General features: G+C 49.9%; 1 protein-coding gene across 2 annotated transcripts in view; it reads left to right on the top strand.

The window, feature by feature from the left end:
• The window catches only part of itpr2 (inositol 1,4,5-trisphosphate receptor, type 2), a 235633-nt gene that overhangs the window by 89915 nt on the left and 117758 nt on the right, over positions 1–27960 (top strand). For both annotated transcript variants that reach the window (XM_059654708.1, XM_059654707.1), the window contains exons 14-26: positions 3400–3541; positions 5476–5634; positions 5848–6020; positions 7029–7148; positions 10346–10531; positions 11846–12097; positions 13654–13798; positions 14226–14376; positions 16627–16829; positions 17985–18102; positions 20773–20824; positions 22270–22435; positions 26538–26705. In XM_059654708.1, coding sequence (XP_059510691.1) covers positions 3400–3541; positions 5476–5634; positions 5848–6020; positions 7029–7148; positions 10346–10531; positions 11846–12097; positions 13654–13798; positions 14226–14376; positions 16627–16829; positions 17985–18102; positions 20773–20824; positions 22270–22435; positions 26538–26705 — 2035 coding nt within the window. The remainder of the gene's footprint in view (positions 1–3399; positions 3542–5475; positions 5635–5847; positions 6021–7028; positions 7149–10345; positions 10532–11845; positions 12098–13653; positions 13799–14225; positions 14377–16626; positions 16830–17984; positions 18103–20772; positions 20825–22269; positions 22436–26537; positions 26706–27960) is intronic.

The following is a 27960-nucleotide window of genomic DNA, read 5'->3' as shown; positions in this document are numbered from 1 at the left end:
ATTGCTGTGCCTCTGATCCAGATTTAGCATTCACACAGCACTGTGACCAGATGTAGCAGTTCAGTCATTTCATTCCGCTTTCCGTAGAGATGCTTTTGTCCCTAAAGGTACCCAGCATCACTGAAAAGTCTAACCTGTTTCCTGATGTCCAGACCGCTGTTCCCATCAGATATTACTAGACTGCCCAGATCAGGAAAATTGTTTGACTTTGTTTTGATTCTGCTGCCGTTTTGTAACCAGATGTAATTTTTTTTCCTTTAGTGTGTTACCCTGCATTGTTCTTGCATTTCAGCTTAATGACTTTGTTTGTTTATATCTGTTAGGTCTCATCTCCGAGTCCTTATGGACATTCCTGTGTCTGCCATAGTTACCATGCCATCTGCAGCTCTCTGATTTATTTGTGGTCTGCCACTTGCTAAAATTTTCAGTAAATCTAACCAATGTCCTTCAGCCAGTTCATTCCTGAGGGTTGCAATGATTTTGCTGATAGAATCCAACTTGGTCACATTACTCCTTTCAAAACCACCCCTCTCCATTCATTGTCTATCTGACTTGTGAAATTCCTACCTTGTGGAAGCAGGCTGTTCAGCCCATCTAGCCTCACTGCCCCTCTGAAGAGCATCACACTCCCCCTACCCTATCCCTGTAACCCTGCGTTTCCCATGGCTAGCCCACCTAACCTGGACACCGTATGGATAATTTAGCACAGCCAGCCTGTACATCTTTGGACTGTGGGAGGAAGCCGAGCACCCGGAAGAAACCCACGCAGATGCGGGGAGAACAGCTGTGTGGAGTTTGCACAGTTGCCTGAGGGTGGAATCAAACCCTGGGTCCCTGGCACTGTGAGGCAGCGGTGCTAACCACCGAGCCACCGGCTATCTCTTGTTTGATCCCAGGCTAATGCTGTAGGCCATCTAGTTCATGCTCTTTATTGCTGAGCTGGGAATCTGAGTAACTTAGTTAAATAAATTAATGAATAGGGAATTGGAATCATCGCTAGACCTACTCCCCCACCCGTCACTCTCGCACACACACACCCCCCCCCCACCCCCCCCGACTCCTTTAACTCCACAGGCAAAAGAGATTGTAATTACTGTTTTCCCACTCTGTTGGGCTGTGACTGACTCCAACCGCTTATACCTGGGATTAGATACAATGTCAGAAAAGCCAGTGGTTAGCTGTTTTCATCCAGGTTGGTCAGTGTTAGCCTGTCACTTGTATTAATTTCCAGGTTCCTGCCTCCGTTGCTGCATGCCTCTGTTTTACGTTGCTTAGTGGGATGTGTGTGTGCGCCACCAGTTATACCAACATTTATTGCCCATCCTTAGCCACCATCCAGGCCATTGAGCCAAACACATTGCTGTGGTTCTGGAGTCACATGTAGACTGGCAGATTTCCTTCCCTGAAGGATATTAATGAAACAGATATTTCCCAGCAGTCGACACTAGTTACATGGTCACCATCAGAGTTTTATTGAGTTCAAATTGCACCATCTGCCTGGGATAGGCTAGATGGCTCGCCCAGCAATATTACCACCGTATGGCTGCACTTTCTCCTAACTAGTCTTATGCTCTGACCCTCTCTCTAACCCTTGTCCCTACTGTTTCTCTCCCTCCCTCCCATCCTTTACTCACTCTTCCTCTCTTTCTCTTTATCTCTCTATTTCAGAGAGGTGTATAGCAAGGAAACAAACCCTCCGGTCCAGCCAGTCTGCGCCGACCTTAATCTCAAACTAACCTCGTCCCACCTGCCTGCGCTTGGCCCACGTCCCTCCAAACACTTCTTATCCGTGTACTTATCCAAATGCCTTTTAAATATTGTTACTGTAGCTGCACCCACCTCTTCCTCTGGTTCGTGTGGGGAATGAACTTGCAGTCTGCTTTTTTTTGGAAAAGAAATGCCCTTCGTGTCTCTTTTAAAATCTTTCTCCCTCTCACCTTAAAAACATGCCCCCTAGTCTTGAAATCTCCCACCAAAGGTAAAAGATACCTGCCATTCACCTTATCTATACCCCTCAAGATTTTGTAAACCTCTGAGGTCACCCCTCCACCTCCTACGTTCCAGTGGAAAAAGTCCCAGCCTATCCCGCCTCTCCTTATAACTCTAACCCTCCAGTCCCAGTAACGGGCAGCTCAGCGGTTAGCACTGCTGCCTCACAGCGCCAGGGACACTGGTTCGATTCCACCCACGGGTGACTGTGTGGAGTTTGCGCATTCTCTACGTGTCTGCATGGGTGTCCTCCCGGTGCTCCAGTTTCCTGCCACAAAAGTAGGACAAGCAGACAGATCCTCAATCTGCTGGAACTGGCATCGGAAACTTTTTGATGGCCCCAATCTGACGTACGCCAGCCACCCGGCTAACCGAGGCCCCAAGGGAATCTTACTTTGATTTGATTTCTTATTGTCACATGTGCTGATGTAAAGTGAACGTTTTGCGTGTACTATAAGCAGATCATAACACACGCACTGCGTTACGTGAATAAACCAGAGCGAGGAATACAGTGTGTTGCAGCTGCAGAGAAGGCCCACAGTGAGATCACCGTTAAATTATAATTTAGATCTTGTTCAGAAGTCACATAACAGTGGGGAAGAAGCTACTCTTCAACCTATTTGCTTGGGTGTATCTTCTGCCCAATGGAATGGGGTGGAAGAAAGTCTAACTGGTGTGGGAGTGGTCTTTGATTGTGTTGGTAGCTTTTCCAATCCAGTGGGAAGTATAAAGGGAGTCAGTGGGTGGGAGGCTGGTTTGCACAATGCACTGGGCTGTGTTTACAACTCTCTGTAGTTTCTTGTGGTCTTGGGAAGAGCAGTTACCAAACCACGCTGTGATGCATCCAGCATAGGAATCTGTGGCGTGTCTATTAAAAATTGGTCAGCGTTCTTGTGGGCATGCTGAATTTCCATAGCCTCCTGAGGACATAGAGAGGTTGCCGTGCTTTCTTGACTGGACGGGTGAAGAGAGCGAGAGGGACAGACTGACGCACAATGACCTGCAAGTTGTAATCTGGACCTGCAGGTATAGCTAATGGTAGGGTCTCTGACTGGTCTTCAATCCCATGGCTGACCAGAAGCTGCTTGTTCTTGCTGCCTTCTACTGGGGTGTATGTTGTAAAGACAAACGACCCGTTTTGGTTGCACCATTAGTTCCTGGTGAACTAGGGGCTTCCAGACTAGGGGCAGGATCCGTGCCACACATCTCTGTTACGTAAGTAGGCACGGTAGATGTTTTTCATACAACAGTCTCCCATTAACAGCCCAGGGGCAATTTTCTTTTCGTGCCTACTGTGAACTGGACCCTTAGCAGTTTACAGATTTCGGGAAACCATTTCTGAATCTCTCTCAAAGGAAAGGAACGAGTTGGCATGAAGCTGAGGAAAAAAATCCATTAATTTGTTGCCAGGTTTGTGACAAAGCTGTTGGAAGATTTGGTTTTCTTTGTCGCTCATGTTCCTTGCAATGGTCAAGATGTCTTGGATGTGGTTATCACGAAACCAAATCGGGAGAGACAGAAGTTAATGAGGGAACAGAATATCTTGAAACAGGTAAGAATGATGTGCCATTTTGTTTTGGAAAACTTCCCTTATTCACATGAATAGTCCCACAGGGCATAACCTTTAAGAAGTTCGGTTCACTTCATCAATGTCCTGTTCGGTTATAATTTGTGATTTGGCGAATGTACTCCATTGAGAATTAGGGTTATGGTGACGTGCTCAAGCTCAGGAGCACAGTGAAAAATTTACAGTGTCATCCCTCACGGTGCCATCTCGGCTACAAATCTTTGGTACTAAATAGAGAAATAAAGAAAAAAGAAATCCCATTACCTTATGGTGATTGGCTGTACAAGTTAGAAAATCGGAAATAAAGTATCGAGAAAGCCCAGCAGAAGGCGACTGAGAGGGAGAGGCATCCCTTTGGCGCGCACATTAGAGCCTGGAAGCAGTCACCTGCAGATTGTCAAGGGCATCCAGGATGGTGTGTTGCTTCCCGAGTGCCAGTGCCCGGGACGTCTCAGAGCAGCTGCAGAATGCTCTCAAGTGGGAGGGTGAGCAGCCAGGAGTCATTGTGCATGTTGGCAAAAATGACATGGGTAGAAATATGGATGAAGTCCCGCGGAGTGATTATAGAGAGCTAGGAGGGGAAAACGTTTTAAAAATCAGGACCTTGACGGTGGTAATCTCCACATTCCTTCCAGTGCCACGTGCTAGTGAGGGTGGGGACAGGACGATATGGCAGATAAATGGGTGATGAAAGAATTGGTTCAGGGGGCAGGGGTTCAGATTGCTGGATCATTGGGAATTTTTTCTGGGGCACCTGTTAAGTGGGACGGGTAACAGCTGAACTGGAGGGAATCCTGATGTCCTGACGAGCAGAGTTGCTAGTGCTACCAGGGAGGGTTTAAACTAGATTGGCAGGGGTTTGGGATCCTCTACAGCAGGGAGGCAAGTGCGAGACAGCAAGGAGATACAGTAATCAGAAGTAACTAGTTGAAGAGACAGGTCAGGCTGGAACAGGACAGGAATTGAGGAATGTCTGTTGGATTAAATTGCATCTATTTCAATGCAAGAGGGCTAACAGGTAAGGCTGATAAACTCGGGGCATGGATTGATACCTGGGACTGGGCAAGTTGCATTTTTGCTTTAAGGGGTATATTACAACAGTGGGTCAAACAGTGAAACAATTGAGGGATCCTCCAGTGAGTGGGGCCAAGAAATAAGGGGATGGTGACATTACTGGGGTTGTGCAATAGGCTAGCAACGCCCATATTCTCTGAGAAGAAACTAATATGAAATGTTCCTCCCTCCAACTGTTTATGGACGCTTGGTCAGTCATAGAAACCGGCTATTCGGCCCATCAAGTCCACACCAAACCTCCAAACAGCATTCCCCCTACCCTATCCCTGTAACCCTGCATTTCCCATGGCTAACCCACCCAGCCTGCACATCCCTGGACGCAACGGGCAATTTGGCATGGCCACTAAACCTAACCTGCACACCTTTTGGACTGGGGGAGGAAATCCACGCAGACACGAGGAGAATGTGCAAACTCCGCACAGACAGTCGCCCGAGGCTGGAATCGAACCTGGGTCCTTAGTGCTGTGAGGCAACAGTGCTAACCACTGAGCCACCGTGCCGCCCCAAAACATCAGTGTTCAAGCTGAAGACCAATCTGTTTGGTTCTGATCTGTTGGTTAAAATATCAAGGGATGAAACAATAAGATAAACAGGATTAGAACGTAGAACATAGAACTTTAAGATACAGATCAGTTCCTGATCGAATTGGAGAATGAAACAAAGTTTGGGGGTTGAATGATGGCTCACGTTCTGATCTTATTGCCACGCTGTTTAGACAATTTAACACATGGGGAGGCAAATGGACTGAGGTGGAGTTTGGGACTGTCTAAATAAAACTCTTAGTGATTGAGATTTCTGCCAGTATCATCTGACGTGTCTGTTTCTTTTGTCAACTTCCATGGCAGATCTTTGGGATTTTGAAGGTCCCTTTCATAGACAAAGGGGAAGGGCCAATGTTGAGACTGGAAGACCTGGGAGATCAGAGATACGCTCCGTATCGGTACATATTACGGCTCTGTTACAGAGTGCTTCGGCACTCTCAGCAGGATTATAGGAAGAATCAGGTAGGTACTGTGTATTGCTAACACTATGAAGGTTGTATATATTACTAATGTGCACTGAAAACAGATGCATTAAATTTACTGGGGAGAGAGAGGTTACTTACTCGTGCAGGACCTCAGAATGGATATGGATTCAGTTTGGAGAATGCTTTTGCAACTCTTGTTCTTTGATCTCTCATTCACCAGCACGCCTTCACAAAAGGTTTTGCATTTCAGGAGTACATTGCAAAGATGTTTGGCATCATGCAGTCCCAGATTGGATATGATGTGTTAGCAGAGGACACCATCACAGCCTTGCTTCACAACAACAGGAAGCTGCTGGAGAAGCACATCACGGCGAAGGAGATTGAAACTTTTGTCAACCTGCTGCGAAGGAACAGAGAGCCCAGGTGGAATAGTTTGTGCTTGTCTGACCTTTCCTTTTCCCCAAGGTTTTTCATGACCGTTTGTGGTTAAAATTAAATTGTTTCTTGGCAAGAGTTCTCACTTGGATCTAACAACAAGTGCAGGAATAGCAAATTTCAAACAATCTCAACAATTTATGCTAACTTTCCCCTGTAGAGTAAATTATTAGTCATACAGCATGGAAGGAGACCCTTTGATCCAACCAGTGCATGCCGACTGTAATTCCAAACTAAACTAGACCCACCTGCCTGCATTTGACTTGAATCCCTCCGAAACTTTCCTGTTCATGTACTTATCCAAATGTCCTTTAAATGCTGTACCTGTATCCACATCCAGCATTTTCATTCTGCGTTCATTTCACACATGAACCACTCTGTTTCTTAAAAAAAAATGCCCCCCATGTTATTTTTAAATCCTTCTCCTCTCCTCTTATGCCCCTGAGTATTGAATGCACCCACCCTAGGGAAAAGACCTTTGCTACTCACCGTAGCTGTACCCCTTATGATTTTATAAACTGTAAGATCACCCCTCAACCTCCCACGCTGCAGGGAGGTGGGGGGGTGGGGGGGGAAGTCGCAGCCTATTTTTATATCTCATACCCTCTGGTCCTAGCAACATCCTGGTAAATTTTTTCTGAACCCTCTGCAGTTTGATAATAGCCTTCGAAGTTGTTGTGGTAGGTCAGAGTTTGGTGTTCTTGCATTGATCCTGATGAGTGCGAGGTTCAGCACCATGTCTGTCTTTGAACAATAATCAAGCTGTACCATGCAAAATAATTTGAAAATACAAATAACTTGCTGTATGTGTATTTTTTTCTCCTCACCAGAAATTACAGAACTTATTTTTTTTTCCCCTTACCTTATAATAATAATAGCATGGCCTTTAACTGACTACTAGGTGCCAGCAGATTCCAGTCCAGTTGTTTGGTCGTGCGTGACACCGGAATTGGTGATAAAACATGTGACTGTTTTATGGCATTGTTTTTCTTGCAGGTTCTTGGATTACTTGTCAGACCTTTGCGTGTCCAACAACATTGCTATCCCAGTCACTCAGGAACTGATCTGCAAATTCATGTTGAATGCTTCCAACGCTGACATCCTCATTCAAACCAAGTAAGCACCTTTCCCCTCTGCAGGACTGTCTGTCGTCTTGAAAACTGGACGGTTGTTGGCAGCATAAAACTATAGGGAGAGCTGATACAGTGTCCCCCTTTTACCGGTGTGTCTCAATAGAGCACAGAACGGTACAGCACAGGGACAGGCCCTTCAGCCCACAAGGCTGTGCTGAACGTGATGCCAAATTAAACTAACCCCTTCTGCCTGCCCTTGGTCCATAGAAAACAACCTGAGTTTTTAGAACATAGAACAATACAGCGCAGAACAGGCCCTTCGGCCCTCGATGTTGTGCCGACCTGTGAGCTAATCTAAGCCCATCCCTTTACACTATCCCATCATCGTCCATATGCTTATCCAAGGACTGTTTAAATGCCCCTAATGTGGCAGAGTTAACTACATTGGCAGGCAGGGCGTTCCACTCCCTTACCACTCTGAGTAAAGAACCTGCCTCTGACATCTGTCTTAAATCTATCACCCCTCAATTTTTAGCTATGCCCCCTTGTACAAGCTGACGTCCTCATCAGAGGAAAAAGACTCACTGTCCACCCTATCTAATTCTCTGATCATCTTGTATGTCTCTATTAAATCCCCTCTTAGCTTCCTTCTCTCCAATGAGAACAGAAGCTTTTTCTAGCCTTTCTTTATGGCTCATACCCTCTAATCCAGGCAGCGTCCTGGTAAACCTCTTCTGCACCCTCTCCAAAGCCCCCACGTCCTTCCTGTAATGTGGTGACCAGAATTGAATGTAAGGGTGGCCTAACCAATGCTTATCACTCCCTTCCTACACTGCTGCATTGTGAACCTAATCCTCAGTAATTCTAAAATATTATTGAAATGTACAAAATTATTAATTTCTATTCTTGAAACCCGAGTTGAGTACAACAAAGAACTGCGGACGCTGAAGAATCTGAAACAAAAGCAGAAAGTGCTAGAGAAACTCAGCAGGTCTGGCAGCATCCAAGGAGAGAAAGCAGAGTTAATGTTTCGAGGTCTGGTGACCCTGGAAGAATGATTCTTGGACTCAAAGCTGTGCTTCCACCCATAGATGCTGCCAGACCTTCCACATTTATTTGAAGTTAAATGTGACAATGCAGCTCTGACAAAGGGACAAAGATGCTGGAAATCTGAAATAAAAACAGTGCCTACTAGATAAACGTACAGGCCTTTGAATGAACGCATCAGTTAGGAGCAGGAGTAGGTCATTCAGTCCTTTGACTCCGCATTCCTGCCTCCCTCCAAATATCTGCGACTCCTTGGTCAGTGAGGAGTCTGTGTCTGCCTGAAATCTACAGAATGAACCTGCCACTGTCTGGGGGAGAGCTCTGTCAGAGGCTCATGCTTCTGTTGAAAAATAAAGCAGTTTTCTCTGTCTTTTAATGGGAAACCATTTTATTATTAAACGGTGCCCTCCCAGTTGTGGTCCGTCCCAGAAGGATGAATGTAGTTTAGCACCCAAACTGTAAGTCAGGGGCTGGCTGATGAAGTGGTAACAGTGTGGAGCTGGAGGAACACAGCAGGCCAGGCGGCATCAGACCAGCAGGAAAGCTGGCATTTCGGGTCGGGACCCTTCCTCAGGAGAAACAAAAATTTCTGTGGAAGGGTCCCGACCCAAAATGTCAGCTTTCCTGCTCCCCTGACGTTGCCTGGCCTGCTGTGTTCCTCCACCTCCACACTGTGTTATCCCTGACTCCAGCATCAGCAGTGCTTACTGATGAAGTGGATTGGCTGTTCCTCCCTGGACAGACTGTCTGGTAGTTGCGTTCAGTTTCTTTCACGCGGCAATGATGTGGATGGACTTACGGGGCTTGCTTCCAGAGGCTCATGGGAATTGAGAGCTTGGCCGTGCCACAGTTTGTCTCTGCACCACCAGGGTCCTGAGTTCAAGTATGGCTTAGTCAGAGTGACGCAACCCAGAAACAGACCCTTCGGCCCAGCTCATCCATGCTGACCAGGTTTCCGATACTGAGCTAGTCCCATTTGCTGTAGCAGCACATTCCATATACGCACCACCCTAAATGTGAAACAGTTAGGACCCTCGGCTCCCTTTTAAATCCTTCCTCTCTCACGTTAAACCAATGCCCTGCGTTTTTGGGCTCCCCTACCTGGGGGGGAAAAGACCTCGACTATTCACCCTATCCGTGCCCCTCACCATTTTATTGAACCTCTATAAGGTCACCCCTCAGCCTCCTACACTCCAAGGGAGAAAGTCCCAGCCGATCCAACCTATCCCTATCATTCAAACCCTGTAGTCTTGGTAATGGCTTTGTACATCTTTAATAGACCCTGTCCAGTTTAATAACACCCTTCCCATTAGCAGGGCGACCACCATGTACTCCAAAAGTGGCCTCAGAAAGGCCTTGTGCAGGAAAACCAATGCTGAGACTCCAGTGCGGTACCGAGTGAGTGCTGCATTGTTGGAGATGTTGCCTTCTGGGTGGAACATTAAACAGAAATCCCGCCCACTTATGGAGGACGATTTGTCAAGGTGTTGAAGAGGAGACATTCTCCCTGGGCCAGCACCTGCCCCTGGGTCAACATCTCAAACCCCACAACCCCGATTATTCCTCTGTTAAGCATATTCAGAACACAACTGTTAGTCTGTGGTGCTGACAACAGAGGGGTGAGCAACTGGGAAGGTCAGGTTTTGTTATTTTTTGAGCAGTTTGATGTCTTTTTCTGAGGGATTTGGGTTGGAGGAAGAGGTCTGACTCTGAAAGATCTTGGTATTTGGAAAGGTAGGGGTTGACGATGCTTTTTGAAACTATCTCGCTATTTTCAGACCTGCAGAGGTACGTCAGCAGGGACTGAGTCCCAGCTTGATACGCTGTTCCTCTCGGCTCATGCTGCAAGGGAAGCAGATTTAAACTTTTTGGCAGAAATATTTGGGGATGGAGGTGTTTGTGGAAGAACATTTTTAACGCAACAAGCAGTTGACACCTGGAACGCTGTGCTTTCAGAGGGGTGGAAGCTGAGGTGGTGAATGATTTCAGAAGGAAAATGGAAAGGCACTAGAGGGCTGGGGGGCGGGTGGGGTGGTGTTGGAGCAGTGCAGGTGGGAATGAACTGGATTGCTCTGCTTAGAACATGCATTAACTGAGTGAATCAGATTTCCTCCTTCCTGTGCTGTACATGGCAGGGGTTTACCACTATTTGTGGCTCCAAGATTGTTCACATTAGTGTTCTGCTCTGTAAAGGCTGTTATCAAACCGTGGGGATTTGAGTATTGAAAACTCCTTGCTTGAAGATGATGTTGATGAGGATGAGGTTTGGTTGTACTGGATCGATGGTGACAAGGAGCCTCACGGCAAATCTATACGGCAGCTGGCTCAGGAAGCAAAGGAGGGAAACAAGGAGGATCAGGACGTGTTAACCTACTACAGGTAATTATTCTTTCGTAATCTAGTTTTTGTTCAAATGTCTTTTGAGATATGTACGGTTGGACTGAATTTACTCTGTTTTCCCTGAGAGCATGAAGACTTTTTTTTCCACAACAACACTTCTTTTTTTTGCATTTATGTAGCTTCATTCACCTCATAATGTGTCCCAAGGCTCCTCTCTGAGCATCAGCAGGAACCTGCTGACGATAAAGCCAGGGAGAGGGCGAGGTGTAAGGGTTGGTGTCCCGAGAGAGAGATTTTAAGGATCATCTTATTGAAGGAGATGGGGGTTGATGGGTTTAGGGAGAGAAATCGCCCTCAGAGATCTTGGGAGGGTTGTTGGGGATTGGGGATATTTAAGTTGTTCCTTATTGGCTCATGTGAAGTGGGCATGACTGGCAAGGATAGCATTTGTTGCCCATCCCATTTCGCCTGAGGACTTATTCTTTTAATCAACCCGGTCAGACAGGTTAGACAAATACCATGGTGTAGGTGGGAGTTGAAACTGGACCCCTGGTGTCAAAGTAGGGACCCTACCACCATGCCACAAGCCCCTTCAACTGACGGTCTCACTAGGCCATTTCAGAAAGTGTCAGTGGGGTCAGGAGTCCCTTTTTAGGCCTCGACCTACAGGACATCTTTTGGAATGATTAATGATGATAATTTCCTGGCCTTCATTCCTGAGCCCTGTTTCATACTCCAGATTTACAAACTGAATTTAAATCCCACCAGCATTCACATTACTACGATATCCACATCGCCCCCCAAAGTAAGGGTGGAAATTTTAAAAGGTAGGCTTTGCTGGGACTGGAACCAGTGTGGGTCAAGCAGCAGAAGGGTAACTGGGACCTGGTGCCATCCAGGACACGAGCAGCAGCATTTTGAAATGAGCTGGCGATGGTTCAGTGGTTAGTGCCACTGCAACCTCACAGCGCCAGGGACCCAGGTTCGATTCCACACTCGGGTGACTGTCCGTGTGGAGTTTGCACGTTCTCCCCGTGTCTGCGTGGGTTTCCTCCTACAGTCCAAAGATGTGCAGGGTAGGGTGTATTGGCCATGGAAAATTGCCCCTTAGTGTGCAGGGTTGTGCCAGCTGGGTGGGTTAGCCATGGGAAATGCAAGGTTGCAGGGATTGGGTTGGGGGGTGTTGTGAATTTGGGTGGGATGTCTTTCAGAGTGTGGACTCAAGGGGCTGAATGGACTCTTTCTGCTCGGTAGGGTTTCTGTTTGAGGGGGTTGACAGTGGTTTTAATCACTGCCCTTTTTTACCGCCACCCCCCCCCCCCCCCCCCCCCACCGCCTTTTCGTTCCCCACAGGTACCAGCTGAACCTTTTTGCGCGAATGTGCCTGGATCGTCAGTATCTCGCCATCGACCAGATCTCGACGCAGCTGGGAGTGGATCTCATCCTGCGCTGTATGTCAGACGAGAGTCTCCCGTACGATCTGCGGGCCTCTTTCTGCCGGCTGATGCTGCACATGCATGTGGACCGCGACCCGCAGGAATTGGTCACCCCGGTGAAATACGCCAGGCTGTGGACCGAAATCCCAACCAAGATTACAATTCATGAGTAAGTGTTGGATTCTGAGCTCGCGTGTGGTTTAGTCAGTGCCGCAGAACGATGAAGCCACTGGCTGTGCATCTGCGCTGAGTTGGTGACCTCGTGGCTCGAATCCTCTCTCAGAATTGTTTGAGCCAGGCAGAAGTTGCATTTGTATAGCACCTGTCATGACTTCAGGAAAGACAGTGTGTGAATAAAGCACAGTTAGCAAGAACATAAGAAATAGCAGCAGGGTTACCTAGTCTGTGCCATTTAATAAGGTTGTGGCTGATCACGTTGTAGTCTCCGCTGTATTTTACTGTTCATCACCATTTAACCCTTGACCCCCTTGTTGGGTTAAAAATCTGCCTGACTCTGGCCCGAACATATTCAATGGCCCAGCCTCCAGCACATTGTTGGGAAGAGCATTTCCAAAGGCTCATAACACCCTCGGAGAAAAAAATCCTCTTTGTATGAAATGGGAGGCCCTCATTTTTAAGCGGTGTGTTCTGCTAGTTCGGGGTTCCCCAGTGAGTGAAGATAATGCTGCTAGGGAGGGGGGGTGGTTCCAGGATTTTGACCCAGTGACCATGAAGGAACAGTGATATATTTCCAAGTCAGGGTGGTGAGTGGTCTGGAAGGGAACTTGCACGGTGGGGGGTGGGGGGGGGGGTGGTGGTGTTCCCATGTATCTGCTGCCTTTGACCTTCTAGATGGAAGAGTTTGGAAGGTGCTGTCTGGGGTGAATTTCTGCAGGGCATCTTGTAGGTAGTACACCGGTATTGGTAGTGGAAGGCGTGAATGTTTGTGGGTGTAGTGCCAATCAAGTGGCCTGCTGTATTCTGGATGGTGTCAAGCTTCTTGAGTGTTACTGGGGTTGGTATGAGCATGAGTGGGAAAAGAAAGGCTAACACTAACTGTGCAGCACTCCCTCAGTACTGCCCTTGAGGTGCTCCCTTTCTGATGAGGACTCCCTTTCCTGGTAATGTTGATGTAAGAGATCTTGTGACACTATTTCAACGAGCAGGAGGAGAGTTTCTACCAGTATCTGGGCCAATCTTTATCCTTCAATCAATATTACAACAACTGTTGACTTAGTCATTTTCCCTTTGCTCAGTGTGGGAGCTTGCTGTGGGTAAATTGATTGCATTTCCTACATTACAATACTACCAAACCTTTTCAACATTGGTTGTAAAGCACTTTGCGATTTTCATTAGTCATGAAAAGCTCTATACTGGGTTTGAAGTGGCTAGTACAAACCAGTTGGGCTGAATGGCCTGTATTCATATTGTTGATTCCATGTAATACTGTATAGCTCACCTGTTCCCCAGAGGAATTACACACACTTCAAAAGAGAATATTTTACTGCTTAATCAGCACTTATCAATTGTATGAAAGAAAAAACAATATTAGGAAAGGTTTCCAGAGGACTGGTATTTAGATGTTTTTACACCACACTCGGTGCAAAAAGTTGTTTGCTTTCATATGTTTGTGATGACAATATTACATTGATCCCAATGCGCATTAGCTGTGTAATGAGGGATCTGCCTGCTGAAGTATCTCTAAACATTCCTATCTGTGGGCAGGTACGACTCAGTGACAGACACCTCCCGTGATGATAAAAAAAACAAGTTTGCTCTTACCGTGGATTTTGTGGAGGAGTACCTTAAGGATGTCGTGACTCAGCCATTCCCGTTCGGAGACAAGGAAAAGAACAAGCTCACTTTTGTGGTAAGTAACAGGGAATGAAGTTCGTCGCGGAATCATCACGGAGCAGAAGGAAGCTCTTCAGTCCATCGTGACTGTTTCTATCCCCTAGTGCCAATCCTGTGCCTTTTCCCTATGTCCGTCCATGCCATCCCTGTCCAAAGAACCATCCAGTGCCCTCTGCACTGCATCCATTCAACCTGCCTCCACCACATTTCAGTGCATTGCAGATCCTAACTACAGGCTGTGCGATTATTTGCTGTAAATACACTGTTCCTCATTTTTGGGGTTTATGATGTGATTATTAACATGGAGATGAGATCCTACATTGACCCGGGGTGAGCCCTGTATGTTGGGAAATAAGTTGTCAAGTTTCCGCTCACTGTGATGGTACAGTTGAGTTTGGGGGTGCAGACCCGCTGACTAAAACCTCTCTCTGTTCCATTTCCAGGTGGTGAATTTAGCCCGGAACTTAATCTACTTTGGGTTCTACAGCTTCAGGGAGCTTCTGAGGCTAACACGCACACTCCTGGCCATCCTGGACTGTGTCCAGAATCCTACGCCTTCATACTTGGAAAGACTCAGCAAGTTTCAGGATGGAGGTGTGTGTAGACCGCTCCCTCATTTCATGCTCTGATTGAACAGGCGAAGCTAAACAAAGCAAATCCTCAATATGATTGTGTGAAATTGTTGAATCCTCGGTCCCTCATTAATCCTCCGGATTGGATGCTTTTGCTGCATTAACTAAAATCAGCTTTGTAACAAGTTTATTTTGTATTGACCTGATAATCTTGACATCGCTGTCTCAGTGAAAATAAACTCACCCGCTGTACATTATTTCAATATGCAATTTTGTGGGATGCAGTTGTGACTGGGAAGGCCAATATTTGTTTCTTCTTCCATAATTTCCAATGAAAAGGATTGGTTTTCTAAACCCACTTCAGACAGTAGTTAAGAATCAACCCCATTGCAGCGGATCTACAGTGTGCCACACCAGATTTCCTTCCCTTAAGGACATTCATGAAGCAAATGGGTTTTCACCAATGTCAGTGTAGATTCATGGTCATTATCACTGGGACTGGCTTTCAATTCCTGATTTATTCATTGAATTTAAATTCAATCACACACTGTGGTCAGATTTCAACCCCTCTCTCCAAAGCCACTAGTCCAACAATGCCCACCAACAGAAACTGCTGATGGTCATTACTGAAGTTACACCTTTTGGCAAAAAATGTGGTCTGATGCACTATGCTGAGCAGGGGAAATTAGCTTGTCTTTAGTTTTACTCTGATTTTAAAAAAATCTTCAAAGCATTGTTATGTTCGGACGTTTCCATTTACCCTGAGCCCCTGAATTGCACTGTTTGTAGATTCTGTAATTGGCCAGCATTGTCTGCTGTCTGTTCCATCCATATCCAGTCGAACGCCACTGTTTTTGAGCTCCCATCATTTTCTGCCCCAAATGCCACTTAAACGAAAGTAGGTCGCAACAGCCCTACCAGACCCTGAGCCATCTCTCTCTTTCAAGACAGGTAACTGGTGATGGTTTAACCTGAGGGTCACCACCCCTCCGATGACGGGAGACGTAGAGGAGGAGAGTACCTGGGCCAGCGTGAGACTTGAACCCATGCTGTTAGCATCACTGTCTCTCTGTCACAAAACTGCCATCCAGCCAACTGAACTAACAAACCCCTGACCCACTTGGCCACTGCATTAGCTGTAGTTCTGCATGATTTGCTGATATTGTATTAACATTGCATGTAATGTGTTGCTAATTTAGTTTTTATCCCAGAGATCCCTCGTTTTAACTTTGGAGGCTTTGCCCCTAAAAGATGTCCAATCACATTCTCCAACACTGTTGTGAACATATATTGGAGATAGAATTCTGAGTGGCATGTATGGGGCAAGGTTTGTGGATTGTCCTGCTCCTGGGCACTGCGAGGAGCCTACCGCAATCAAGGACTGACCCAAATACAAACTGTGGGCAATTCTTGGCCAGGACACCTCGGTTGCTAGCACTCTCTGCTCAGCATCAGAATATCACGGGTTCAAATCCCACTCTAGACTCTTCTGCAGCGTTCCCCCTTTCAGCTGAGCGAGCATTGCACTGTTATGGCTGCAGCCCATTCAATGAAATGTTGAACTAAGGCCTCCTGGTTGCATCATTTTTCTTTAAAGAAGAAAAGTTGAGTGGCACAGTTTCAAAGACAGGGAGGGGAATTCTCCTCCACGTTTAGTTCTCCATTCCCAGTAACATCCTTGTAAATCCTTTCTGTACCCTTTCCAATTTAATAAATCCTTCCTACAACAGGGTAACCAGAATTGTAGACAGTACTGTAAGGGTGTCTTACCAATGTCCTGTACAGCCACCATGTGACGTCCCAGCTCCTATACTCAATGCTCTGACCAATAAAGGCACGTGTACCAAATGCCTTCCTCATCACCCTGTCTACCTGCAACTCCATTTCCCAGGAACCCTGTACCTGCATCCCTCGGACCCTTTACCTGGTGCCCAACCGTTAAGCGTGTAAGTCCTGCGCTGGTTTGTCTCAGCAAAATGCAACACCACACCTGGAGCAGTTCATACGTTGTCACTAGTGGGATCTTGCTGTGTGCAGGCTGGTTGCTATCGACGATGGGGCGCTACATTGCCTGGGAAGCACTCTGTGAGACACCAGAGGTTGCTATGTAAATGCGCGTCTTTTCTGTTCTCTGCCTGTTTTGTTTTTGTCCAGTTGCCCGCGTGTATGTAGTCAGTTTTGCCCCCAGCAGTAAGGGCAGGGCCGAGGGTACAATCCGCTCAGGCAGCGCACCACATGCTCCTCACCCGTCTCCCTCGCTTCCCCCCCGCAGGGAACAACGTGATGCGAACGATCCACGGAGTGGGCGAGATGGTGACTCAGATGGTGCTGAGCCGAGGTTCCCTCCTGCCTGGGGTTCTGCCGGACAATGCCGACGGCCAGGTCCACAGCGCTCCCGGGAAACAGCCGCACGCCATGGACACCGAGGATGTGACCGTCATGGATACCAAGCTGAAGATCATCGAGATCCTGCAGGTGGGCTCTCGGCAGATTTTGAAATATTTTTTAATCGCGTGGCCTGGGTTTGGTAGCGAGCACCAGGAGAGAGGTTTATCAGTGTTAGCTGCTTCTGTATAATGTGGGTGTGTTTACAGAGCAGCTCATTAATTTAATCTCACCAAGCTCTATAAATACAGGATTAGCTGCTAATTCAGGGACTAGGCTGACTGATGACCTCTGAACAGGTTGATTTTTAAACAATTCCAGTGAGTATTTGCCCTGCAGAATAGTATTCTGGAGTGTCCCTACCCCAGAGCCTGAAGGTTGGAGATTAAGTACCCCCTGCCCCCAGAAGCCTGTTGTAACATTGAACAGGTTGATTCTGCGTTTCCAAAATGACCATCCCAAGAGGCCATTTGGCCGTGTTCCGACCCCAGATGACCCTGTCCCATCTTTTGTCCATCTCACCCAAGCAGGAGGCCCGAATGTGCTGATCCGATTTCCCCCTTCAATGCATGTGCCATGTACACCTGGGTTGTGGCTCATCTTGTGTGACTGTTTGGCCAAGTGAACGTTTTCTCACTGACTCTATTGTCAATGGTTTACTTTAGAACTCAAACCTTCGTACTTGCATCAGCTCACCGTTTAAAGTCAGACTCCCCCTGGTGCTTGTCAGTCTGGTAGAATCATTGACAAGTACTCCGCTGAAGGCAGCTGTCTCCCTCAGCATGTCTGTGCACGTACTTTTGTCTCTGATTTATGGTAGTTTTGAGGTCAGGGAGACAGTCAGCTGTGCAGTGGGAGAGGATGGGTCTTAAACCCTTCACATACTGCTTCTGTGAAAGTCAACTCCTTATTGTCAAAAAACTTTGAGAGTCTTGATGCTTAACCAAGTGTAGACAGTAGGCTGCTAGCAAGTTGTGCATTCTCGATCCTCAACGAGTGAAAGCTTTCCTTTTCCTGATGTCTCCATTGGATTTATTAACTGCTTTCAGATATTTATAGTCTCCTCCTTGTTTTGTCTCTCCTGTTGAATGGCAACCTCTCTACCTCTGACCTCACCAACTCATTTGGTGGTGTCTGACCATTTAACAAACCTGAGAGCTGTCTGTTTTGAAAATTCACCCCAGCATGTTTGTTAAAGTCCATCTGCACCTGCCTGCAATTGTGAAAAGGGCCTTTACTTTTCAGTTCATCCTCAGCGTCAGGCTGGACTATCGCATCTCCTACATGCTGTCGATCTACAAGAAAGAGTTTGGGGAGAACAATTCCGTTGACTCCTCAGCGGGCTTATTGACAGAAACCACAGGTGAGTGTACGCCTCTCGCACTTTCGCTCCCTTGCTCTCTCGCTGTCTCAGGCTGGTGACTGTTTTTGGTCCAAAGCTGTTTCTCATCCTGTGGTCCAGATAAGGGGGAAATCTGTGTTGGATTGTTGCAAGTTGGAAGTTTGAATGTTATGCTGATCATTTTGATTTCCTCTATGCAGCAAAAATTAACATAGTTAACTAGAATGCTACAAATAGCTGCGTGCTGCTGTGTGTCTGGTTTACATTATGCACAGCACCCTTGCTTTATATATGATCAGTGTGAAATGTGCAACAGTGTTATGGGCCGGTTTGGAATGATGGAATAGAATATCGCTCTCTCTCGCTCTTGCACGCTCTCTCTCGCATTGGGACTCACTGGGTCACGGATCCCACATTCTGTCAAAGTGACTCATTTTGCTCTGAATGCTCCTTTTGCCCCAGGCTCCTGCTGAGTGAGGAGGATAACACACAGTAGCCTAGTCAAACACTTTGCTTTTCTCCTTTCTCCACCCTCCTTATCCTTTTTCATTTTCCTCTTTTTTTTTTATTGCTCTGCAGCTCTCTCACACTCTCTGTCCTCTGTCTCCAATTGTAGAACCCTTACAGTGTGGAAGCAGGCCATTCAGCCCTTTTGAGTCCACATCATCCCTCTAAAGAACATCCCACCCAGACCCATTCCCCTGCGCAATACCTGTAACCCTGCATTTCCCATGTCTAGACACCCTAGCCTGCACATCTTTGTTTACTACGGCCAATTTAGCATGGCCGATCCACCCTAACCTGCACACATTTGGACTGTGGGAGACGAGTGGACCACCCAGAGGAAACCCACTCAGACATGGGGGCCAATGTGCAAACTGCACACAGACAGTCTGCTGGAGAGCGGAATCGAATCTGGGTCCCTGTGAGGCAGCAGTGCTAACCACTGAGCCGCTGTGTCACCTGAGACTCTAAGAATCTATAAGGGTAGGTCTTCATGCTTGTGAATGTGAACAGGTTTTCTAAAACAATTCTGCACAAGGCTTTGTGGGTCAGGAAATGGTCAGGTTCCAGCTCTGATTCTATGTAATCTGACAAGACTCTTACATTGCTCTGTACATGTGGGTATTAAACCCCAGAGGTCAAGGGTCACGCAGAGTATCCAGGCATACACCTTTCCCATCAGCATTTGATTTCCGCTCGGACATCACACATCTAATCTAAAATACACAGATTACCTTTTACCAATTAACCAGCCAATTCCTCCCCTGATTATCCCTTAATTAACATGTCAGAAATTGTGAGGCCATGCACTTTGGTAGGAAGAATAGAGGCATGGGCTATTTTCTAAATGGGGAGAAAATTAAAAAATCTGAAGTCCAAAGGGACTTGGGAGTCATAGACCCTGTTTCTCTTAAGGTAAATTTACAGGTTGAGTTGGTAGTTAGGAAGACAGTTACAATGTTGGTGCTTATCTCGAGAACTAGATCATAAAAGCAGGGATGTACTTCTGAGGCTTTATAAAACTCTGGTCAGGTCACGTTTAGAGTATTGTGAGCAATTTTGGGCCCCTACCTCAGGAAAGATGTACTGGCCCTGGATCAGGTCCAGAGGAGATTCACAAGAATGATCCCGGGAATGAAAGATTAACATATGAGGACAGTTTGAGGACTTTGGGTCCATTCTTGAAGTTTGGAAGGATGAGGAGAGATCTAGTTGAAACTTACAGGATACTGAACGGCCTGGACAGAGAGGATGTTGGGAAGTTGTTTCTGTTGGTAGGAGAGACTAGGAGCCGAGGGCACAGCCTTAGAGTAAAGGGAAGACCTTTTAGAACGGAGATAAGGAGAAACTTTTTCAGACAGAGTGGTGAATCTATGGAATTCACTGCCACAGAAGGCTATGGTGGCCATGTCATTGAGTACATTTAAGATTGAGATAGGTTCGTAATTATCAAGGGTTACTGGGAGAAAGCAGGAGAATGGGGCTAAGAAACGAATCCACCATGGTTGAATGGCCTGAGTTCTATTTCTGTGTCTTATGGTCTTATGGGTTGAACGGTAGAGATGGAGTGCAGATGCTCATGATCATAGAATCATACAACATGGAAACAGCCCCTTCAGCCCGACATCATCCCAAACTAAACTGGTCCCACCTGCTTGCTCCAGGCCCACATCCCTTCAAACCTTACCCATTCATGTACTTACCTAGGTGTTTTCTTTTAAATGTTGTAACTGTCCCTGCTTCCACCTCATCCTTAGGAAGTTCATTCCGCGCATGAACAGCTGTCTGAGTTTTTAAAAAAAAAATTGCCCCTCGTGTCTCTTTTTTTAAAAAATGTCTCTCTCCCTCTGGCGTCAAATATGCTCCCTAATCTTGAAATCCTCCAGTGGTGTTCAGTGATCTCTGTTTAAGTGAAATGCAGTGTATGCAGTGTATTCAGTGTATTTCAGGTGATATTGATTCAGCTGTCTCTGTCCATTTCTGCTGATCCTCAAGCCCCCAGGCCTCCCTCAGTTAGAGATGTGTGACAGGTTGTTGGGTCATTGTCACTTGTAGCCAAACATCTGAATGTTATTTGATTGTTACTCTTTGAGGAGTGGTTGGAGCTCAATTTAATCCGTAAAGGGCCACAATGCTGGTATTTTGAGGACGTTGTTTATTAAAGTGACCTTGTTTTGTTTTGCACAGTCCCAGACCTTGAGGGAATTGGTGAGCAGGCTGAGACGATGTTTGCAGGAAGGTACGGAGCACTGACATTTGGTTTCTTCTCTCTGTACTTTATGGTTTAAAAACTTTCAACGGTAAAGGTTTGTGACTCTGATATTGTAATGTGATGAATAGACACCTCCCCAAGTTGCTGGCCTGTGTGTTTAAATAGTCTGAAGTAAAGACAAAATTCACCTCCTACTTGTAGCATTCTTAGAAACAAGCTGCCACATTTACTAGCTGAGCCTCCAAGGATAGCTTAATATTCATTGCTCGCAAAGTAAGGTTAATGTTGTAGCTGCAAGAAACACGGTACACTTCACGAATTATGAATGTTTGTTTCTTTTAGCTCTAAGATATTGGAAACTGACAAGTGTCACACCTACTCCTTAAAACCGGTTGCCCATCACACTCTGCCCTTTCACCCTCCTTGGAACAATGCCACCATGCAACTGTTGTTGTCCAGTTTCAATATGGAGTGGAATTCTGGCTTGGTTTCCACAGTTTTCCACGACATGATAGTTTGGGGAATTATTAGCACCTCGTGATATGCACTGATCCAGCTGAGAGAAAGCACAAGGCTGGCTGAGTTTGAATCTGGGTCCCCTGAATTTCCTCCAGCAGCATGTTATGGTGTAAGTATTTTTTTTGAGCGGTTGTATATTAGGAGGAGTTTGTGACTCATTCGCTGTGTCTTCTGGACGTAAAAACAGTGTATTCCAGTCCTGCTCCAAAGATTTCACAATCCAGAAACTGAGCTGGACTCACCATTTAAATACAATGGCTACAAAAGCAGGTCAGAGGCTAGGAATATTGCAGTGAGTAACTCACCTCCTGACTCCCCACAGTCTGTCCACCATCTACAAGGCAGGAGTGTGATGGAATACTCCTCACTTACCTGGATGGGTGCAGCTCCAACAACACTCAAGAAGCCTGACACCATCCAGGACAAAGCTGGCTTGATTTTCATCCCGCCCACCACATGCAACACCCACTCCCTCTACCGCCGATGCTTAGCAGCAGCAGTGTGTATCACCTACAGAACTGCACTGCAGAAATTCACCAAAGATCCTCAGGCAGCACCTTTGAAACCCACGACCACTTGCATCTAGAAGGACATACGGGATCACCAACCCCTATAAGTTTCCCTCCGAGTCACTCACCATCCTGACCTGGTAATATCTCACCATTCCTTCACTGTCGCTGGGTCAAAACCCTGGAATTCCCTCTGTATTACCCACCTGCTGTTAACAAATACAACAAGTTTGTTTTTAAAAATTGCTATTAATGTTTTATCTGTTTATCCCATTGCTGTTCAAGTAACTTGCTGCGCGCAGATTTAATTTCCCTGCGGCTTCCATTGACAACAGCGACTGCTCTTCAATGGCACGCTCTCATTTGACAGTGCAGTTCTGGAGAAATTGTAAGTTACAATTCAACATGTGAAGTCTGTGCTAATAATTTAATCCTGCTGTGTAGCCAAGAGAAAAACCCAGTGGAGCTGGATGACGAAGGAGGGAGAACGTTTCTGCGAGTGCTCATACACCTGATTAAACACGATTATCCCCCACTTGTGTCTGGTGCCTTACAGCTCCTCTTCAAACACTTCAGTCAGAGAGCAGAGCTCCTTCAGGCCTTCAAACAGGTCAGTGCTCACTTCATCATTGTGTTGCCAGTTCGCTTACACTTCTTCATTGTCTTCCTTCATTCTCATGCTCTTTCTTTCTCCCTCCCCTCCCTCCCCTCCCTCCCCTCCCCTCCCCCCCCTCCCCTCCCTCCCCCTCCCCTCCCTCCCTCCCTCCCCTCCCCTCCCTCCCCTCCCTCCCTCCCTCCCTCTCTCCCTCCCTCTCTCCCTCCCTCTCTCCCTCCCTCTCTCCCTCCCTCTCTCCCTCCCTCTCTCTCTCCCTCTCTCCCTTTGTTTGTCTGTCGCCCTCTCTCTCGCGCTCTCTCGCGCGCGCGCTCCATCTCTCGCTCTCGCTCCTTCTCTCTCTCGCTCCTTCTCTCTCGCGCTCGCTCTCGCTCCTTCTCTCTCTCGCTCCTTCTCTCTCTCGCTCCTTCTCTCTCTCGCTCCTTCACTCTCTCGCTCCTTCACTCTCTCGCGCGCTCGCCCTCGCTCCTTCTCTCTCTCGCGCGCTCGCCCTCGCTCCTTCTCTCTCTCGCGCGCTCGCCCTCGCTCCTTCTCTCTCTCGCGCGCTCGCCCTCGCTCCTTCTCTCTCTCGCGAGCTCGCCCTCGCTCCTTCTCTCTCTCGCGCGCTCGCCCTCGCTCCTTCTCTCTCTCGCGCGCTCGCCCTCGCTCCTTCTCTCTCTCGCGCGCTCGCCCTCGCTCCTTCTCTCTCTCGCGCGCTCGCCCTCGCTCCTTCTCTCTCTCGCGCGCTCGCCCTCGCTCCTTCTCTCTCTCGCGCGCTCGCCCTCGCTCCTTCTCTCTCTCGCGCGCTCGCCCTCGCTCCTTCTCTCTCTCGCGCGCTCGCCCTCGCTCCTTCTCTCTCTCGCGCGCTCGCCCTCGCTCCTTCTCTCTCTCGCGCGCTCGCCCTCGCTCCTTCTCTCTCTCGCGCGCTCGCCCTCGCTCCTTCTCTCTCTCGCGCGCTCGCCCTCGCTCCTTCTCTCTCTCGCGCGCTCGCCCTCGCTCCTTCTCTCTCTCGCGCGCTCGCCCTCGCTCCTTCTCTCTCTCGCGCGCTCGCCCTCGCTCCTTCTCTCTCTCGCGCGCTCGCCCTCGCTCCTTCTCTCTCTCGCGCGCTCGCCCTCGCTCCTTCTCTCTCTCGCGCGCTCGCCCTCGCTCCTTCTCTCTCTCGCGCGCTCGCCCTCGCTCCTTCTCTCTCTCGCGCGCTCGCCCTCGCTCCTTCTCTCTCTCGCGCGCTCGCCCTCGCTCCTTCTCTCTCTCGCGCGCTCGCCCTCGCTCCTTCTCTCTCTCGCGCGCTCGCCCTCGCTCCTTCTCTCTCTCGCGCGCTCGCCCTCGCTCCTTCTCTCTCTCGCGCGCTCGCCCTCGCTCCTTCTCTCTCTCGCGCGCTCGCCCTCGCTCCTTCTCTCTCTCGCGCGCTCGCCCTCGCTCCTTCTCTCTCTCGCGCGCTCGCCCTCGCTCCTTCTCTCTCTCGCGCGCTCGCCCTCGCTCCTTCTCTCTCTCGCGCGCTCGCCCTCGCTCCTTCTCTCTCTCGCGCGCTCGCCCTCGCTCCTTCTCTCTCTCGCGCGCTCGCCCTCGCTCCTTCTCTCTCTCGCGCGCTCGCCCTCGCTCCTTCTCTCTCTCGCGCGCTCGCCCTCGCTCCTTCTCTCTCTCGCGCGCTCGCCCTCGCTCCTTCTCTCTCTCGCGCGCTCGCCCTCGCTCCTTCTCTCTCTCGCGCGCTCGCCCTCGCTCCTTCTCTCTCTCGCGCGCTCGCCCTCGCTCCTTCTCTCTCTCGCGCGCTCGCCCTCGCTCCTTCTCTCTCTCGCGCGCTCGCCCTCGCTCCTTCTCTCTCTCGCGCGCTCGCCCTCGCTCCTTCTCTCTCTCGCGCGCTCGCCCTCGCTCCTTCTCTCTCTCGCGCGCTCGCCCTCGCTCCTTCTCTCTCTCGCGCGCTCGCCCTCGCTCCTTCTCTCTCTCGCGCGCTCGCCCTCGCTCCTTCTCTCTCTCGCGCGCTCGCCCTCGCTCCTTCTCTCTCTCGCGCGCTCGCCCTCGCTCCTTCTCTCTCTCGCGCGCTCGCCCTCGCTCCTTCTCTCTCTCGCGCGCTCGCCCTCGCTCCTTCTCTCTCTCGCGCGCTCGCCCTCGCTCCTTCTCTCTCTCGCGCGCTCGCCCTCGCTCCTTCTCTCTCTCGCGCGCTCGCCCTCGCTCCTTCTCTCTCTCGCGCGCTCGCCCTCGCTCCTTCTCTCTCTCGCGCGCTCGCCCTCGCTCCTCCTCTCTCTCGCGCGCTCGCCCTCGCTCCTCCTCTCTCTCGCGCGCTCGCCCTCGCTCCTCCTCTCTCTCGCGCGCTCGCCCTCGCTCCTCCTCTCTCTCGCGCGCTCGCCCTCGCTCCTCCTCTCTCTCGCGCGCTCGCCCTCGCTCCTCCTCTCTCTCGCGCGCTCGCCCTCGCTCCTCCTCTCTCTCGCGCGCTCGCCCTCGCTCCTCCTCTCTCTCGCGCGCTCGCCCTCGCTCCTCCTCTCTCTCGCGCGCTCGCCCTCGCTCCTCCTCTCTCTCGCGCGCTCGCCCTCGCTCCTCCTCTCTCTCGCGCGCTCGCCCTCGCTCCTCCTCTCTCTCGCGCGCTCGCCCTCGCTCCTCCTCTCTCTCGCGCGCTCGCCCTCGCTCCTCCTCTCTCTCGCGCGCTCGCCCTCGCTCCTCCTCTCTCTCGCGCGCTCGCCCTCGCTCCTCCTCTCTCTCGCGCGCTCGCCCTCGCTCCTCCTCTCTCTCGCGCGCTCGCCCTCGCTCCTCCTCTCTCTCGCGCGCTCGCCCTCGCTCCTCCTCTCTCTCGCGCGCTCGCCCTCGCTCCTCCTCTCTCTCGCGCGCTCGCCCTCGCTCCTCCTCTCTCTCGCGCGCTCGCCCTCGCTCCTCCTCTCTCTCGCGCGCTCGCCCTCGCTCCTCCTCTCTCTCGCGCGCTCGCCCTCGCTCCTCCTCTCTCTCGCGCGCTCGCCCTCGCTCCTCCTCTCTCTCGCGCGCTCGCCCTCGCTCCTCCTCTCTCTCGCGCGCTCGCCCTCGCTCCTCCTCTCTCTCGCGCGCTCGCCCTCGCTCCTCCTCTCTCTCGCGCGCTCGCCCTCGCTCCTCCTCTCTCTCGCGCGCTCGCCCTCGCTCCTCCTCTCTCTCGCGCGCTCGCCCTCGCTCCTCCTCTCTCTCGCGCGCTCGCCCTCGCTCCTCCTCTCTCTCGCGCGCTCGCCCTCGCTCCTCCTCTCTCTCGCGCGCTCGCCCTCGCTCCTCCTCTCTCTCGCGCGCTCGCCCTCGCTCCTCCTCTCTCTCGCGCGCTCGCCCTCGCTCCTCCTCTCTCTCGCGCGCTCGCCCTCGCTCCTCCTCTCTCTCGCGCGCTCGCCCTCGCTCCTCCTCTCTCTCGCGCGCTCGCCCTCGCTCCTCCTCTCTCTCGCGCGCTCGCCCTCGCTCCTCCTCTCTCTCGCGCGCTCGCCCTCGCTCCTCCTCTCTCTCGCGCGCTCGCCCTCGCTCCTCCTCTCTCTCGCGCGCTCGCCCTCGCTCCTCCTCTCTCTCGCGCGCTCGCCCTCGCTCCTCCTCTCTCTCGCGCGCTCGCCCTCGCTCCTCCTCTCTCTCGCGCGCTCGCCCTCGCTCCTCCTCTCTCTCGCGCGCTCGCCCTCGCTCCTCCTCTCTCTCGCGCGCTCGCCCTCGCTCCTCCTCTCTCTCGCGCGCTCGCCCTCGCTCCTCCTCTCTCTCGCGCGCTCGCCCTCGCTCCTCCTCTCTCTCGCGCGCTCGCCCTCGCTCCTCCTCTCTCTCGCGCGCTCGCCCTCGCTCCTTCTGTCTATTCACAGGAACAGGAGGTGACCACCTTGAGCCTGTCTTCCTTTCCTTCACGAGGCTGGGTTGGATTCTGTCCCTGGGGGTGATGAGAGGTTTGACTTTGAGGATGAGATTGTGAGGGGTAACAGGATGGTGTCGCAGACGATGGCTGAACAGCCCCTGGTGTGGATTAAACAGAAATTTGGATGGTTACGTGAATGTGGAGCGCAAAAGATATGTGACTCTTCCAGGACAGCTTCAGTGAGCTAATGGCTGTGTAAAGTCTTTTGTTTTCATTCTTCTTTCTGTTAAGTTTGAAATAATTGATACTTTAAAGAGTAACGTGCCTTGTTTTTCCCTCTGTCTTGTGTTCCAGGTGCAGTTGTTGGTTTCATCTCAGGATGTGGACAATTACAAGCAAATTAAAGCAGATCTGGACTTGTTGCGGTTAACGGTGGAAAAATCCGAACTGTGGGTGGAAAAGAGAGGAAGCTACGGCAGTAGTGAGACCCAGACTGAAGGAGCAGACGATGTGAAATCTGAGGTGTGTTCAAGACAAAGACCTTTCCACTCGGACCCTGGTTTTTCCAGTGTATTTTCCCTCCAATTGGAGTAACCAGCACAGTGTTATCAAAACTTTAAGCTCACATGAACGTTTTGATGATCTTTGTGCTAATAAAAGTCTCGAACATTTTCAGTATTAATGCTGATGAAGATGTAAAGTACCTGTAGACGATAAGCCAAACCGGTGGCTCAGTGGTTAGCACTGCAGCCTCACAGCACCAGGGCCCCGGGTTCGATTCCCACCTCAGGCGACTGTCTGCGTGAAATTTGCACATTTTCCCCATGTCTGCGCGGGTTTCCTCCGACTGTCCAAAGCTGTGCAGGCTAGGTGGATTGGCCATGCTAAATTGCCCGTAGTGTTCAGGGGTGTGTGGGTTATAGGGGGATGGGTCTGGGTGGGATGCTCCAAGGGGCAGTGTGGACTTGTCGGGCCGAAGGGCCTGTTTCCACACTGTAGGGAATCAAATCTAACTTTGCTTCTTCACTGCCTCTGGGGGCGCAGTTAGGGATGGGCAGTAAATGCTGGTCCAGCCTGCAACACCCTGACGTAATGAGTAAATAAAACGGAATAGCCAGGGTTCTAATTGTGCCCCCTGCTTGATGCTTCCTGAACTGAAATGTGTGGCACGCCCTGTCTGCGCACCATCTCCTCGGCCCATTGTTTATAATCATCTTGTCCCCCGTCAGGCTGTGCTATGAGAGGTGGATTGCTTTGTCCCTCAGTCGTTTTTGTAAATGTCAGTCCAGCCTGTTTTCTGATTTTTGAGGGAAATTGAAGTACGTGACACTTTCCAGGGAAATAGCTCTCAGATGCTTGGGCAATCCTTCCTTGGTGACAGGTAGCTCCCTGGGCCCTCGCTACTATCAGCACATCCAGCCCACACTGCCTGGCTATCTGTCGTTCCTTACATTTGCTCCAATCCTCCTCGTCACCTCCGCCAGCTGTTCCCTCCCTCCCTGTCACATTGGGCCTCCTGCCCAGGCCCTTACTGCCACCACCACAGGGCCCTCAGTCCCTCCCCCTCACCATCTCCTATCTATTCAGCTCACTCTGTTGAAGACCGAAGTGTACTGACTTGGCCCTGAAGTAGAGTTGTTGGGCCATACATCAGGCAAACAGCCCCTTTGGCCCAGCACATCCATGCCGCTCACGTTCAAACTCAACTCATCCCGTTTGCCTGCCTTTGTCCCGTGTTCATCTCAACGTTTCCTATCTGTGTAAAGGCCTTTTAAAT

The sequence above is a fragment of the Stegostoma tigrinum genome, chromosome 25, assembly GCF_030684315.1.
Source record: "Stegostoma tigrinum isolate sSteTig4 chromosome 25, sSteTig4.hap1, whole genome shotgun sequence".
NCBI classification, from domain to species: Eukaryota; Metazoa; Chordata; class Chondrichthyes; order Orectolobiformes; family Stegostomatidae; genus Stegostoma; species Stegostoma tigrinum.
This window is presented reverse-complemented; position numbering and strand designations above follow the sequence as displayed.